Here is a 13,897-nt window from a genome sequence, read left to right as displayed (position 1 = left end):
TTAGAAAGGTAGTAGTAGTATTTAAATTTAGTATATACTGCTCTAAGCTAGCAATGGAACCTTTCTAAATTAAAAAACAGTCATCAACAAAACGTTGATAGAATACAACATGCGTGTCCAAAAAATTAGTCCCATCATGTAGGTTATGTAGTTCCCACTGATACAACACTAAATTTGCATACGTATTGGCCACGGGGGTGCCCATAGCAACCCCGTTGACCTGTAAATATGGTTGTTGGTTGAAAATAAACACATTATTACTAAGTACTAGATCCAAAAGCTGACATATGTTTTGTATAGAGTCAGTGTCAGGGATTTATCAACTGTTAGAAATTCCCTTATAGACTCTACGCCATAAGAATTAGGAATAACGGTAAACAACGAAACAATATCTAATGTAACAAATAAATATTCATCCATGTTGTGTGATTCACTGTAGTACCAAGTGGACAGTTTAGATAAAAAATCACCAGTATCCTTAAGAACAAAGTTACATTTATCAAGAAAAGGAAAAAGTTGTTTTTGGAGATACACCGAAATAGGTTCAGTGACCCATCCATTGCCGGAAACAATGGGCCTCATTGGGGGGTCCAACTGACACTTGTGTATTTTAGGAAGCCCATATAGCTGTGGTATAGTTGGGCATGGTACAGAGAAGAAATGAAATAAGTTTAAATCAATACTATTATTAAATTGCAGATCATAAATGCACAAATTAACATTAGTGATATGCTTTTTTACATCAGATATATTGATTTTTTTAAAAGACAGAGGATCTACAAGTAACTTTTCTACTGATAAATTATAACAGGCCCTGTCCATGATTATAATGCTGCCACCCTTATCGGCCTGTTTAATAATAATGTCTTCATTATGCTTAAGATTTTCCAAAGCAAGATGTTGTTCATAATTCAGATTATAGTTAAATGCCATACCACAAACATTATGCTGTGCTCTGAAATCAGCTTCACAAACATCATGAAAAGCAACTGTGATGGGTACACTCAGAGGTATAAAGGTACTACGCTTTTTATAGACATTGTTAGAATCAGCATGATTACTAAATAATAATTTCAAATTCAAGCTTCTCACAAACACTTTGAGATCAGTTATAATATTAACCAAGTCCAAACTCCCAACGGGTATAAAATTCAATCCCTTAGAAAGAAGAGATTCGTGAGAGTCAGTTAAAACAAAAGAAGAGAGAGATTTAAAACTCCTCGTACTATCTGCGGGCATTCTTGTCCTGCCTCATAGGGCTGTCATTTTTTCGTTTCGTTGATGCTGCTTATTGTCTCGTAAGAGAGGATTCCCTTTTCTTTGAATGTTCCTGCACGCGTTCCGGCTTCTCCAGCTGAAAACGCTTCTCTACAAAGTTTAAAGTAGATTGGTGTATTTTCTTAGTTGCTTGTTGCACATCCATCGCCGAAACCGAAGCATTAGCTGGAATCTCCTTTTCTGGCGCCGTTACAGCGTCATCGTTGGTAGGAGTGGCTACAGGCTCAACAGGATTTAAAGCAGTACTGTCCTTTAATAAAGAATCAACGCCAGAGTTCAAATTTAAATCAGACGGTTGAAAACCATCTAAAACCCTCATAGAAGTACCAGTATAGGTTTTTTGAACAGGTAAACTTAATGTTAGATCTCTTGAGTCATTCCTCGGCCAAGAGAAAATATGACCCAAACGAAAATCGTTGATGCCTCGAGAGAGTTTCAGTTTCTTAACCACCTCAAGCTTGTCATCTAGTTCACGAAACTTGTTGAACAAAGACTGATAACTAGAGACCATATCAGGAAAACAAGTCATGGATTTCAGGTCATCATCCAACTTAGTAATTTCAATTCTTAATTCTTGTTCAACAGAATGAAAATACTCATTCATTAATGCCATATAATCTAGGCTGAGTTTTAAATTCAGTTGCTGCCAGCGTTTAAGCAGTTCCGGGTATACGTTACCATAAGATGGCATTTTTAGGATCTTAAGACCCCGGGGTACTATCCCCATTTTAAGGTAGGCGGAAAAGCTGAATCTCTGCCACTGAAACCGCTAAAAGAACCTACTTTTCGTTCAAAGAGCATAATTTTATGGTTAAAAATGTCAATGTCACCTTTAGATATATTGTCCTGGTTAACCTGTGTTCCATTATCAGGAACAATAACAGGAACAAAGTCCAACAGGGGATTTACCTCTTGCATAAGTAAAGACTGTAGTGATTCCATGTTGAATGTTGAATAACAGGCTGCAAAATGAAGGCTACCAGATGATATTGGTCAATGTCATCATTGTTCTTGTTGTTCTGATTTGTTTGACAACTTGGGATCTGCTACATACACTCATCCGAAAACACAATACACTTATAAATTTAATCTTAGAGCCACATGTACTTCTACTAATGTAGTATATATGGCATCGTGTGTTGCATGCCCTGCATACTACATTGGTAAGGCTACGCGTAGACTCAAGGATAGGATCATTGAACACAAATCATTGATAAGGAGACAGTGTGTCAATAATGCTTTATTTAAGCATATAGAGTCCAATGGGAACATGCACACATTTAAATTCAGGGTTATAGATTTGGTGGTTCCTCTGAATAGGTGTGGTGACATCAATAATTACCTTGAAACTAAAGAATATCAATGGATAGTACGTTTGGGGGCTGATAGCCCTCCTGGCATTAATAATACTGTTAGTATTAAACCTATTCTTGTTAGATTACAACGTAACATGAAATAAGTAATGTGTTATGTTTTATTATGTATTATTATGTTTTTAATTTTATGAATTTGTCATCTGACTTTGGCTGTGTTCATGTGACTTTGGGCTTGTATATAAGCAGATGCTTTTTGTATGTGAGTTCTACCCGAAAGCTTTGCGTTTCATAAAGTTTTTTACTCAGCATCTTGTGTGAATTTTTGGATCAGTTCATTACCCAGGTTATGAAACAAAATCAAACAACAGATGAGTCAATAGCCACTCTTTCTATGCATATATTTAGTAAATATAACATTAAAAGGAGTTATATAAATATAGGCTACTTATGGCAGACTAATACAACATCTTCCGTTTCACATTGAATTGGAAGACCCAGCATAAGTCAGGAAAAGGGAAGTATTGTAGGACAAAATCAGTGAAAAATGTAGTCCAGTGATTTGTAACACAAGAAAGCAAACTGTGGGAATAGCCAGCAACAAGAATGTTAGAATTAAAATTCCTCTGTGAATCATATTATACATATTTTGTGGTCCTTTCATGAGAATGTTCTTTTACTTCATAATAGTGCTATTGTAATTTATGCATAAATGTAGCTTTGTTGGTATAATGTACATTTAAAACAAAACCTGTTGTCCAGTTATAATTATTGTTTGATTTTCAAACACAAGTCTTTACTTTTGTTTTTGTACCTGTTGTGTCTAGGCTCAGCATTCCCACCGTGTGATCCAGCAGATTCTTGGACATTTAGATCATCACAGAAAAAGTTCCCCACGTCTTCGAGCAGGAATTGTGCAAGTACTTTTGGAGACCGTAGCTATAGCAGCTAAGGGATCAGTTGGTGAGCACTTGTATTTGTAAAACTCTTTGAGGTGTATAGTTTGTAGTTTCCTAAACAGGTTATGGTACAGTTATTTTTCTCTCTTTTTGATGCCTGACTTGCTTTGATGAGACTATTCTGATAAGACCATTAGAGTACATAATATCCATATATTCACAGATCACCTCTCCTTTTGAAGTTATCTGCTTTTGCTCTCTTAATCAGCATGATGCTCTTGGAAGTGGCCGATTGCAAAGATTAGATCTGTTGCTGTCAATCTTCGTTTATTCTTGACAGTTGGGAATCAGTTCTGATCTTCGGAACTGGCTCGGCCATTATACAGCTCGTGCCAGAAAAAACTCTAGAGGCAAGTCTCTACCCACAGTGCCCTTGTGTATGTTAGATCTCATTTGCCATTCTGTCAGCAAGACGCATTAGCCTTTCTCTCAGCTAAGTGTTTTCTAATTTCTATTTTTTGAGATAGTTTAAAATGTCTTCTTCCTAACTTGTCCTTTTGTTAACTATATGTATGTATATATATATATATATATATATATATATATATATATATGTGTGTGTGTGTGTGTGTGTGTATATATATATATATATATATATGTCTTCTTCCTAACTTGTCCTTTTGTTAACTATATATCTGAAGTAGGCAGACTTCATTTGTCTGCAACCTGTGGGTATCGGATCCGACCTCGGATCCGAGCCGGCATTTCAAAAGCTTAGGCTCCGAGCTCCTAGCTCCTCCCTCTTACCCATAACCCCTTGCCAAGCCCTGACTGACCTCAGATTTCGTTTGCCGCTTTCAAGTTGCAGATTCCTTGAGCTCCTAGTGCAGATAAGTTTTCTGACAGGAAAATTTTGTAAAATTTAACTTTTTTTGATTAATTTAAATAGAAGTGTGTCTGTTAGGCTTTCCTTCCTCTACCTTTTATTTTTTCTTTTCTGGTTTTGCGTAGTTTGAGTGGTTTGTGTGTGTTTAGGCCTGTTAGGGCTAGAGTATGTCTGAAGCCCATAAGGCAGTTTTTTCTAAGTGCACCGAGTGTGGCCATAAGCTGTCCCCGGCGGATGGCCACACTCGGTGTCATCTTGGGGTTGAACACCTGTCATCTGGTTGTACCATTTGTGCAGGGTTCAACCCCGAGCTTTGAGGCGGAGGTGAAGCTGGTTCTGGCGGGACTTCTCCTCCAGATACCGCCGCTTCTGCCCCTACTACACAGCAAGCAGTTGCTGTGGGCTCTCCTCCACCGGCTGGGACTCAACCTCCCTCTAAGATGCCGGAGGAGAGAGTCTTCTAGGGAGAGAGAAGAAGGAGAGGCACAGGAGAGGCACCACAAGCGGAGAGCTGAAACCTCTAGTTCGGCTCCTCCATCCAAGCGGCCTCTCCTGTGCCTTCTAGCTTCCTCCTCCTCGGCTCCACTCCCCTCGGTTCTCTCCTGGGCCCGAGGAGGAGGAGGCTAGCCCTTCAGCGAGGTCCCAAGGCGGCTCTCGAGGTCCGCTTGGTGGCCTCGACTAGATCTACCTTCTCCATGAGTGAAGCAGACATGGACCGGATGATGAGGAAATTCATCCAGGCCCAAATGCAAATGGGAGTGCTCCTAGCCCCCATCTGGGAGGGCTTGACCCCTTTTCGCCCCTTTGGCTCCTTCTCCGACCCACACCATGGGTTCGGAGCTGTCGGCGCCGGGCAGAGTTGGATCCGAGGTGGGTCGGATCCGATAGGTCGGCGCACCTCGGATCCGTCCCATCCCTTGAGTGCTTGGTGCCGGACCCGACCTCTCGAGCCGAGGACCGAGCCTCGGATCCGAGGGAGCTGGTGTGTCTTCGGCTCCGTCTGGGTGAGCACACGGTCTCGGATCCGGCGGTCGGCTCCGGCTCCGATCCGTCGTCGGATCCGAGTGGGGTCGGCTCTCGGGGTTTAGAAGCTGGCTCCCCTCGGCCTTGACGTAGTGGAAAGGGCACTGTTGAGGACTTCGGACCCCGGTCCCTGCCACGGCTCCATCCGCACTCCCTTGCAGTTGGGCCAGGCTCCCACCAGCCGGTCCCAGGGACAGCCCGCCTCGATGTCCCAAGTAGTTCCCTTGGAACATCCAGCTGCGGAAGAGTACTCCTCGGACAGCCCCGAAGAAGTACCTCGGGCGTAAGTGCAAAAGGAGGCACATGGATTTCCCCGAGTCCGTTACGAAGACACAGACTTGGATGAAGGGAAGGCTCCCCAAGGTCACCCCTGAAGACGTCTCATTTGGAGACATTATGGAAATGTTGAGGATCGGGGGGGGTGGTCTGCCCCCAAGGCCTCCTCAGACAAGTCTGTGTTCTTGGAGGCATTCGAGGCGGGCCCATCAACCTCTTGGGTGTCCCCTCCTGCCGATCCTCTGGTGGACCTTATATCCACCAGAGCGTGGAAGGATCCGGACACCGTTGAGCCTGTACCCAAGCGTCCTGACCGTATCCTTTCCCCTCTGGCGGACCGCACTCACTGGAGCAAAGGCCCCCCAGTAGATGCCATGATGATGGCTGCAGCCACTAAGAGGGAATTGGCCCAGGAGAGTCCCTCTATGCTTCCTCCGGGCAAGGAGTCCCGCTCGATGGATCGCATTGGGAAGCGAGTTTTCAGTTCAGCAACCTTCTCTTTGAGAGCGCTGAACTACATGGCACACATCATCAGGATGCAGCGGGATTTGATTAAAGAATACGCTGCATCTCCCCCAGAGTCCATGTCGGGTGAGGACAAGCAGGTATACTCCACCCGAATGGCCACTCTTAGAGCAGTTTCTAACACATCTATGCGGCTACTTTCTCACGCTACAGAGGGAGCCGCTAGAGCCAGCGGAGCAGGCCTAGTCATGAGGCGGCAGGCCTGGCTCCGCCACTGTGATTTCTCAGAGCCCTTCAAGGCGACTTTCGCGAATGCCCCCTTTGATGGTTCTGCCTTGTTTGGCAAAACTGTTCGCGAAACATTGGTCCAGAGCGAGAAGGACGGGAAGACGCTGTCTGCCATCGGAGTCCGCTTCTCAGCTCCCCAGAGGTCCTTCTCGAAGAACCAAAAGGGACAGAAGAAGATGTGGTTCCGGAAGTCGCAGCAGTCCCAACCTGCTCCGGATAACCAGTCCTCCCGTGGCAGAGGAGGACAGGGAGGTCGCCGTCCTAGAGGCAGGGGGGCTCCTAGAAACTTTGGGTCCAGAGAACCTTTCTCTGATAGACCCACGCAGCAGCCCTGAAGGGTTGCCCGGCTGTCCGTCTCTGGAGGCAGTCGGGCGTTCGAGGCACCTAACTTCTTGGGAGTCCATCACATCAGACCGTTGGGTGCTTCGCGTGATATCCAGAGGTTATTCAATTCCCCTGTACAAAGTTCCCAGATCTCGCAGCCTCCCAGATGTTCCACCCGACCAAAGGGAGGCAGCAGCTATCGAAATCGGACAGCTGCTAGAAAAAAGAGCTATCCAGTCGTCCCCAGATCAAACCGGGTCAGGGTTTTACTCCAGGTTCTTTTAGTGCCAAAGAAAACGGGGACTTAAGACCGATCTTAGATCTATCCCTGCTGAACCTGTCAGAAACCAAGCAAAAGATCCGGAAGGTCACCGTTGAATCTATACTCCCCTCTTGAGGAGAGCGACTGGATGTGCTCCATCGACCTCAAGGGCGTACTACCACATTCGCATGGACAGGCGGTCCAGGAGGTTTCTTCGCTTCGGCTGGGAGCCAGTCATTATCAGTTCAGGGTCCTCCCTTTGGTCTCACCTCAGCCCCCAGGGTGTTCACCAAGGTTCTAGCGGTTGTAGCGGCCCACCTGAGGCTCCAGGGATTACAGGTCTTTCCGTACCTGGACGACTGGCTCCTGACGGCATCATCAAGGCATCTTCTGTGCTCAGCCAGGGACTACTTCCTTCGTATAGCCCCAAGGCTGGGCATCACTGTCAACTGGGAGAAATCTTTACTGCACCCCACACAAGTTATAGATTTCATAGGAGGAAGGCTAAACACCAGGTCAATGCGAGCCTTCCTCACCCCAGACAGAATTTCCAACCTGAAGTGTCATGTCGCAGCGGTCCTGCAACCATTTCCGACAGCAGCTTTGGTCCTGAGGGCCCTAGGTTCGATGGCGGCAGCTATCCGCTTCTTATTCATGCCGCTTGCATGCGGGTTCTTCAATGGACCCTTCAGGTTCAGTGGTCCCCTCTCTGTTCCTCTCTCAACACTCCGATAGTGGTCAGCAAAGCATGCAAGGATTCCCTTCTTTGGTGGCTTAGATCTCCGGAGCCTCTGACAGGGAGACCTTTTTGTGCAGCATTTCCCCGAGCCACAGTGACCACGGACGCTTCTTGCCTCAGGTGGGGGGGGGCATTCTGCGGGGAAGATTGTCCAAGGCACGTGGAACTCCACAGAGACTTTGTTGCATATAAATGTCCTGGAAATGAGGGCTGTGCTCCTAGCATTGCAAGCACTTCACCACGTTCTTCCTTTAGGGACTATTGCGATTCAGACAGACAACATGTCGGTAGTCTGGTACATCAACAAACAGGGAGGAACCAGGTCCTATCCCCTTTGTCGAGAGGCCATGAGAGTCTGGGAATGGGCAATTTCCACCAAACGCTTTCTTGTAGCAACGCACATTCCGGGAAAATCCAACATCCTTGCGGACAAACTCAGTCGCACCATTCTTTCCCCTCACGAGTGGTCTCTCAATCCTCAGGTAGTGAAGAAGATTTTTGCCGTTTGGGGGCAACCCTGTTGCGATCTTTTTGCCTCTGACTCAAACGCCAAATGTGACAATTTCTTCGCTCTGCTTCCCCCACCAGGGGAATCCCGAGATGCGCTGGTGCATGCTTGGCCTCGGTCTCCTTTATGCCTACCCTCCACTACCTCTGATGCAGAGGCTTCTGCAGAAAGCCAACAGTTTGGGGAGCAGAATGATTCTCATTGCCCCGTTTTGGCCTCGTCAACCCTGGTTCCCCTTTGTATGGTCTCACAAAGTGAATCCACCCTGGATTCTGGATCCGATTCCGGATCTCATCTCCCACCCTCTGGGAATTTGGTCCCCAATCTCGCACCCTGAAATTGACAGCTTGGCTGCTCCAGTTCCATCCTTGATTAGGACTCGGTATCTCGTCACCGGTCAAGGCCATCCTAGTGGCAGCTCATAAACCTTCCACTAGGCAGGTTTATTGGAGTAAATGGAAGAGATTCTCTATTTGGGCGGTTCAGAGAAGTTTGGATCCTTTTTCAGCACCTATGTCGGCAGTGCTGGATTTTTTAACAGACCTCTTTCATCAAGGGGCAAGTTCTTCCACGATTAAGGTACAATTGGCAGCCGTCTCTCATTATCACATTGGTCATGAGACAGCTCCCCTCATGGCGGCGAAATTGTGCAAAACCTTTCTTAAAGGGATTTTTTTGTTGAGGCCTCCAGTCAAAGAGATTGTACCACCTTGGGACCTATCTTTAGTTCTGCAAGCCCTTACTGCTCCTCCCTTCGAGCCTGCAGCTTCTACAGACCTGAAGTACCTTTCCTGGAAGACTGCCTTCTTAGTAGCTATCACTTCAGCCAGAAGAGTGTCTGAACTTCAGGCTCTATGCGTCAAGCCGCCTTACCTTTCCTTCTTTCCAGATAGGGTGTGCCTCAGGACCAATCCATCTTTTCTTCCAAAGGTCTCTTCAGAATCTAATATCAACCAATCAATCAACTTACCTGTGTTTTTTCCCCAAGTACTCAAACAAAGGAGAATACAAATTGCATTCCTTGGATGTTCATAGACAATTACGATTTTATATTCACAGAACAGCTGGTCACAGGCAATCAGATCAGCTGTTCGTCTCCTTTGCTAAATTTGCTTTGGGTAAAGCAGTTTCTAAAGTCACACTATCGAGGTGGATTGCTAATTGTATTCTGCAGGCTTATGACACTTCAGGTAGACCTGCTCCTCAGAGGGTTACGGCTCATTCTACTAGGGCAGTCTCCACGTCAGCCACCTTTAAGTCCCGTGTGTCATTGGATGATATCTGCGGCAGCCACTTGGGCCTCGCCTCATACCTTTATTTCTCATTATAAGGTGGATGTTGTTTCCAGGGAAGAGCATCCTTTGGCTCAGCGGTGCTCGAAACATCCTTCCATGACGGCCCAAGATTCAGGTAGCTGGGGACTCTGTCCCACAGGTTGCAGACAAATGAAGTCTGCCTACTTCAGATTTAGAAGTTATGTACTCACCATAACGTTCCATCTGAGTAGGTGACTTCATTTGGATCTGGCTCATCCTCCATCCCCTGACCTTTATACAGCGGTATTTATGCTTTGTTCAGGTACTGTAGTTAGTATTATATAGGCAAACTCAATCTGAGGTCAGTCAGGGCTTGGCAAGGGGTTATGGGTAAGAGGGAGGAGCTAGGAGCTTGGAGCCTAAGCTTTTGAAATGCCGGCTCGGATCCGAGGTCGGATCCGATACCCACAGGTTGCATCCAAATGAAGTCACCTACTCAGATGGAACATTATGGTGAGTACATAACTTCTAAATATATATATATATATATATATATATATATATATATATATATATATATGATGTATACTCCTCTACCCCTTTTTCCTTTTTAGTATCAGTGGTACTTGCCTCTTTACCAAAGGTAATCTTATCTACCATTGTTGATAGATCTTGTCTCTTTCTTTACTTCCCCTTTCACTCGTGCGTGTGTGTGTGTGTGTGTGTGTGTGTGCGTGTGTGTGCGTGTGTGCATCCACGATTGTATTATTGAGCGTGTGTTTTTGTTTTTCACCCTTCGCTAGCTTTGTATGTCTGATAAACAGATCATGACTGATAAACCGTCTGAAGGCATGTCAGGATTTAAACATTGCCAAGACTGTGATAGAAAGATGCCCAATTCCGATGGGCATTTTTCATGTGTCTGCTGCTTAGGTGCACCTCATCTGGATTTGTATTGTGACTTATGAAAGGGTTTCAGTCAGAGAACCTTAGCAGAGTACAGGAATAAGCTCTTACTTAAAGGTCTGCTTAAATCCCCTTTTAGCAAACCCTTGTCCAAGGTGGACATGAAACAAGACCTATCAAAAAAGAAAAGCCTTTCAGTACCAACTTCACCATCGGTTCCAGAGTCTCCTAAATGTAAATCCTCAGTTCTGCACTATTCGGAACCGACAGCTAAGGTTCTGAAACTTCAGCTTAATGCCTCCTTGGTACCATCACCTTCAACGGTGCCGTCAGCACCCTTCTCGGCGCCAGCCTCTGTAGATTCTGGCTGGACACCGACTTCGTCTACTGCTCAACAGACATTTACATTAGCACCGATACAGCCACAGCCCACCCTCTCAGTGCAGAAGCCTATATTGGAAATGCCCAGAACAAGATATTATCCAACTGCAGACCCCTACATGGGACATCTACCTAGTCCAGTCATTGAAAGACCAGAGTCTCCTTCAGCCCTTTCAGTATGGTCCTCCAGGAGTCTTTCAGAGTTGAATGTCGTAAGGTTGGTGGATCAACTGTTGCTGGCCAGATGTATTCCTGCGCCTTCTCAGGTCCATCTCCCATCTGGATTGGGGATCTTTTGTGCCAGGACTCCTAGTCATCTTCCTCCGACTTTGACTTTAGTTTTGGAGCCCAGCACTTTGATACCCCTGGTAGCGGCTGCTTTGGTGGTGTTGTGTGTGTCCACCTTGACACTGGAGGTTGCTCTGACATTGTTTGTTCCTGACGTGGAACTGACTGAGTCTTGGGGCCAAGACTCTTCCTTCAGTTCTTTGGTTGCTGGGTCAGCACTTAGTTTGCCTATGGTGCCTATGTCGGTTCCAGAAAACTTTGGCTGCTTTGGGTCCTTCCCTAGGTCCAACCTTGTAGGGCGGTCCCTCGGAGCAGAGTGTGACCTCTGTTCCGGGATCCCACTCTTCTTCAGGGGCTACCGTCTGTCGGGTTACAGAGAGGGTCTTAGCCTCCACGGGCTCCCAGCTGGCCTCACCCACATCGGAGTGCCATATTTCCATTTCCTCTCATACAGAGTTGACACCAATCTCTATGACCTGACAGCAAGCACCGAAGCTTCAAGTTGCTCAGTTACAGTAACCCTCCGCTTTGGAGTCCTCCCCAGAGATTCCCACTGAGGAGCCATCCTGAAAGAGGACTTGCAAGAGGAAGCATATGGATTCCCCTGAAGAATCTGCCAAGGAGGACACGAATTTCGATGAAGAGGAGGGTTCCCCATGGTCACTCGCTGAGGATGTCTCCTTCGGAGACATCCTAGAAATTCTGAAACATAGGGGTGATGGGAAGTTCTAAGACCCATCCTCAGAGGAAACTGTGTACTTGCAAGCCTTTGGTGCCCGACCATCTTACCTCCTGTGTGTCCCCACCCACTAATGACCTTGTAAAGGGTGGCACAGTGGTGCAGCGGTTAACGTTGTCGCCTCACAGCAAGAGGTTCTCTGGTTCGATTCTTGGCTGGGGTGCCTTCTGTGTGGAGTTTGCATGTTCTCCCTGTGTTCGCGTGGGTTTCCTCCGGGTACTCCGGTTTCCTCCACATTCCAAAGACATGCATCTGGAGCATTTCTCCCTGACCCTCCGCTTAAAACAGGCTCTGTGGAACCTAGTTGGACTTTCCCGGTCAACAAATGTTAAATAAATAAAATAAATAAAATAATAAATAAAGCTAATCATGCAGTGGGCTTGGAAGGCTCCTGATGCCATAGACCCCATTCCCAGGATACCTGACAAAACATCTCCACCAGAAGATCACCAATGTTGGACGAAGGGTTTGCAAGTAGATGCTATGGTGGTGGAGGCTGCCACCAAAAAGGAACTAGCTGATGAGAATCCTTCTGTTCCTCCTCCTAGCATTGAGTCTAGGATGATGGACAGGTTTGGAAAGTGGGTCTGTGCTTCATCAGAGAGACCTAATTAAGGAATTATCAGAAACTCTAGCTAGGGCTGTGTCTAGCGAGTTACAAGATAAGGCCACCTCGCAGCTAGCCACCCTGGAGTCTGTATCAGACTCGTCCATGTGACTCATCACCCATGCAGTCGAAGGGGCGACCAGAGCAGCAGGTTCCGACGTTGTCATTAGGCGACATAACTTGATACGCTTGTGTGACTTCATGGAACCCTTCAAGTCTTCCTTCATCAGTGGTCCATGTGACGAATCTTCCCTGTTTGGCCTTAATGTAACACACTAGCCAGATGTAAAAAGGATGGTAAGACCCTGTCTGCCATGGGCATTCATTTTTCCATCTCTCAAGGATCCTTCTCCAGGAATCAGTGGAGTGGGAAAATGTGATTCAAGATGTCCCAGGGACCTTTCCATGACACACATGGCACCGGCTCCCCTCGAGGCAGAGGGGGGAGCTCTGATGGAAGATGCCAACCTCAAGGCAGAGGTGGCTCACAAAACCAGGGGTCCAGGGATTCCTTCTCTGGACAGCCATACCAGCACAGCTGAAAGGGGGCCTGATTGCTTACCTCTGAAAGCAGTTGGGGAAGACTTTCTTTACCCCTGTCAGCCTGGTGACTAATAACATCCGATTCTTTGGTGCAGAAAATCATTGCAAGAGGCTATAGTATCTCCTTCAACAGAGCCCCACGTTCTCGAATAAAAAGTCCCCGATGTTCCACCCCATCAGAAGCATCAAGCCACCAAAGAAATACAAAGGCTGATGCAAAAAAGAGTCATCCAAGAAGTCCTACTAGACTGTTAGGATCTGGGTTTTACTCAAGATTCTTTTTAGAACTGGAGGCCAATATTAGATGTCAGCCTTCTAAACAAGTTTGTCCAGCAGACAAAATTCTGGATGGTCACAGTTCAGTCTGTTTTCCACTTTCTAGAGAAAAATGATTGATTGGCTGTGCTCTATTGCTCTATAGTCCTTCAAGATACGTATTATCACATAAAAATAGACAAGAGCTCAAGAAGGTTTTTCCTGCTTTTGGCTAGGAGCCAGTCATTACCAGTTCAGAGAGCTGCCATTTGGTCTCACCATGGCCCCCAGGGTGTTCAACAAATGTATAGTGGCCATCACAGCTCACATATGGATTACACAGATTCCAGGTGTTTCATTATCTAGATGACTGTCTCTCACCACCCCCACCAGGTATTTACTGATCCAAAACGTAGAGTTCATCATACATCTCTTCAAGTCCCTAGGCATCACAGTGGATTACGAAAAGATTCAGCTGTCCCCACTTGGACTACATTGGAGCACGACTCGATACAGTCACCTGTATAGCTTCTTTACCCTTCACAGACTACAAAAGGTAAGATGCCAAGTCCAGTCCATTTTACTAAATTGAAAAGTGCCCGCTCTTCTTCTTCAAACCCTGGGTTCCATGGCAGTAGCTATCACCTTAGTTCCCATGGCA

General features: G+C 46.1%; 1 protein-coding gene across 1 annotated transcript in view; it reads left to right on the top strand.

The window, feature by feature from the left end:
* Nucleotides 1-13,897, top strand: part of EFR3A (EFR3 homolog A) — a 2,300,516-nt gene that overhangs the window by 1,143,130 nt on the left and 1,143,489 nt on the right. Inside the window, exon 10 of the mRNA XM_044066245.1 lies at nucleotides 3,419-3,554. Within this exon, the coding sequence (XP_043922180.1) occupies nucleotides 3,419-3,554 (136 nt within the window). The remainder of the gene's footprint in view (nucleotides 1-3,418; nucleotides 3,555-13,897) is intronic.

The sequence above is a fragment of the Protopterus annectens genome, chromosome 3.part1, assembly GCF_019279795.1.
Source record: "Protopterus annectens isolate FY-2018-M chromosome 3.part1, PAN1.0, whole genome shotgun sequence".
NCBI classification, from domain to species: Eukaryota; Metazoa; Chordata; order Ceratodontiformes; family Protopteridae; genus Protopterus; species Protopterus annectens.
Note: the sequence above shows the minus strand (reverse complement) of the source record. Positions and strands in the feature narration are given on the sequence as shown.